The 3,358-nt window shown below is 39.1% G+C and overlaps 1 protein-coding gene across 1 annotated transcript; it reads right to left on the bottom strand.

The window, feature by feature from the left end:
* Positions 1–894: 894 nt before the first annotated feature.
* LOC107159252 (coiled-coil domain-containing protein 43-like) lies at positions 895–3,003 on the bottom strand. Its single transcript, XM_048797423.1, has 2 exons — positions 2,895–3,003; positions 895–2,289 (listed from the first exon to the last, which is right to left on the bottom strand). The coding sequence occupies exon 2, from the start codon at positions 2,242–2,244 to the stop codon at positions 1,579–1,581; it is 666 nt and encodes a 221-aa protein (XP_048653380.1). The 5' UTR covers positions 2,245–2,289; positions 2,895–3,003; the 3' UTR covers positions 895–1,578.
* Between the last annotated feature and the right edge of the window lie 355 nt (positions 3,004–3,358).

Genomic DNA, 3,358 nt, shown 5'->3' with positions numbered 1-3,358 from the left:
GTGTCACAGCCTAGAAGAGGAAAAATCTAACTATCTTTATATCAAAAAATCTTTTCTCCCATAGGTTGAAATGTTCTTTAAAAAAGATCTCAGATCCTGAACACACTCCAAATAATTTCTTCCCACTTTTCTTGTTTGCTGTCATGTAACATAAAATCTGGATCCAGATAGGGTTCCTCATTAGCTTTTACTTTCTTTCTTTCTTTTTTTTTTGCAGCACTGGGGATTGATCCCAGTGGTGCTCTAACACAGAGCTAAGTCCCTAGGCCTTTTTGAGACTAGTTTAACTTGCTCAAGCTGGTCTCAAAGTTGTTATCCTCCTGCCTCAACCTTCCCAGGAGCTGGGATTACAGGTGTGCACCACCCCAACCTGGCTTCCTCATTAGCTTTATATATCAGTCATAGAACAATACTATATTTAGGAGTAAATATCACCTCTGAAGTAGTTTGTATTTCCACTTTTCAGAGGAATGGTCATGTTTCTTCTAGTTAAAAACTCTAACAGTTAGCTTTTTGAATCCTGATATTTATCCATGGAAAACTTATTCAAGGCAAGAGAAGACATTTTATTTAAAAAAAGGAGCCAAAAGAAGATGTGGGGAAAAAGGCACACACATTCATTGCTGGTGGGACTGCAAGTTGGTGCAGCCAATATGGAAAGCAGTATGGAGAATCGTTGGAACACTGGGAATGGAACCACCATTTGACCCAGTTATCCCGCTCCTTGGTTTATACCCAAAGACTTAAAACCAGCATACTACAGGGGCACAGCCATGTCAATGTTCATAGCAGCACAATTCACAATAACTAAACTGTGGAAGCAACCTAGATGTCCTTCAGTAGATGAATGGATAAAGAAAAATGTGGTATATATACACGATGGAATATTACTCAACAAAAGAGAGAATAAAATCATGGCATTTGCAGGTAAATGGATGGAGTTGGAGAATATAATGCTAAGTGGAGTTAGCCAATCCCCAAAAAACAAATGCTGAATGTTTTCTCTAATATAAAGAGACTGATTCATGGTGAGGTTGGGAGGGGTAGCATGGGAGAGGATTATATGAACTCTAGATAGAGCAAAGGGGAGGGAGAGAAAGGGGAGGGGCCATGGGGGTAGGAATGATGGTGGAATATGATGGATATCATTACCCTAAGTACGTGTATGAAGACATGAATGGTGTGACTCTACTTTGTGTAATCAGAGATATGAAAAATTGTGCTCTACATATGTAATATGAATTTTAATGCATTCTGCTGTCATATATAACAAATTAAAATAAAAAGGAGCCAAAGGAACACAAAACTTCTGTATTAAATGTAAAGATTGCCCCAGTGCAGCTCTTTGTTAAAGACATCAATTATAGTAATCTGGTCACCCACACCACCAAAATAAGGCAAATTTTGCTATTAGAAGTGATTGTGACTTTCCTTTTGACCATGCAAACAAAAGTGGAAATGTTTTGGGAAATCACTATGCAATATTCTCCCATGTCTCTTAAATACACATAATGCAAAATCAGTTTTCCCTTTGATCAAGTTCTTGATGTGGAGAAAGAATTAAACAGGTCAGGGTTATCACTTTCGTGCCCTTCTCTGTGTCTTTTTCTTTTCCTTGCGTTCCTGCTTGGCTAGTTTGTCTTTCTCCTTCTGTAGCTTGTCCTCTTCCTTCTTCCTTTGGGATTCATCCCGAAGGGAGTCTCGCTCCAATTTCTGAGCTTTGAGGACATCTTCTACATTGGTGTTTCGAAACAGAGATTTGTCAGAACTAACGTTCATCATGGTGGCACCTGAATCATACTTTTCATCTGCTTCATCTTCTTCATCTGTTACATCAGCATACTGGGCCAGCAGGGCAGCTTTTCTCTGTTTTTCCTCTTCTGACACTACCCTTGGCTTCACTACAATCTGTGCCTGCTTCTCAATGAGGATAGTAATGGCCTGTACCTCATCTTTTTTCACTTTGGTGACAACATTCTGAGTTTCAGACCACCGTTCCACAATCTCCTTACAGATATTATGGAGGGAATCTTCTTCCAGAAAAGCACACAGGATACCCTGCAGAGCATCCAGCTTCTCTTCCTCCTCCTCCTCCTCCTGCAGGACACCAAGGATGTAGGCACCATAAATGGCTTGGTCCACTCCCAGCACCTCCAACCATCTGTCCAGCCAGGATCCAAAACCCCTGCCCTGGCCATCACTTTCGCAGGAGGCTGCCACATCCACTTCGCAGGGTGCTGCCATCTTGGGGTCGGGGTTGATATTGTCTTATTCTTCCAAGATAATTACCTGTGGAAATTCAATACATAAAGTAGCCAAAGTGGGTTACTCTGGTTAAAATGAGTTTCCCTAACCACTTCTAGTGAATCCCTGGCACTCCATAAAGTACAATTTGAAAACTACTGTTTGGAAATCCACCCAAAGGTTTTGATCCTGACATGTTTGTTTAGCATATGCTATCATCCCATCCCTCCTGTCAAGGTCTTTTGTTTTCTTTAGGAAGAACTTTCAGAATCTCAAGAGATCTACCCCTCTTTCTAGCCAGTCAAATGGCTCAAGATAAGACCAGCCATAATCAATCAGTAGCTTAATAGTGACTACTGAAGAGAATAAGACTGGTTAGTGAGGGACAGGCAAAAGGAGGAAATCAGTATACATATAAAATTTCCCTTTCTTCTCCTTTCCTTTCTTTCACTCCTTTCACCTCTGATCATGAAGGCTTCTTCAATATTTTTCTTTTGGTGGCAGTATTGCTCCACTTTAATAAGACCATTCTTTCCTCCCACCCTTGGCTTTTGAAAAACAACTACAATTTAAACAAGTCTATTGTCTTGAAAAAATATTTTATAACTAGGTCTGGGATTTGCATCTCAAGGAGATTTCCTGGAACCTACCCCTAATATTCTCTGTCCAGTCTTTCTCGATTATATTGGAAAGGCAGGTCAGGCAGATCCTAGGATCTCTGTTTCTTTTTTTTTTTTTTCCCAATAATTTCTCCTTGGGTATAAAACAGACTTGCTCATTATAGAAAATTTGGAAAACACAGAAAAGGTTAAAGAAAATGACAAACATCATCCTGAATCCCATAAACAACAGAGAGTACTACTGTTGGAAGTTTTTTTAAAAAAATCTTTACAAATAATTTATTCTTCTACTACTACTACTACTACTACTACTACTACTACTACTACCACTACTACTATTACTACTACTACTTTTAAAAGCCCTTCTAAATGTCTAGAAGGACTACATATTTCACATAAGAACTTTTCCACTATGCATACAGCACTGGTAAATAAAATTACACATATAGCAAGGTTGTAATTTGAGGTAAAAACCTTCTAATATGACCATTTGG

Source organism: Marmota marmota, unplaced genomic scaffold, assembly GCF_001458135.2.
Source record: "Marmota marmota marmota unplaced genomic scaffold, marMar, whole genome shotgun sequence".
In the NCBI taxonomy this organism is placed as follows: domain Eukaryota; kingdom Metazoa; phylum Chordata; class Mammalia; order Rodentia; family Sciuridae; genus Marmota; species Marmota marmota.
This window is presented reverse-complemented; position numbering and strand designations above follow the sequence as displayed.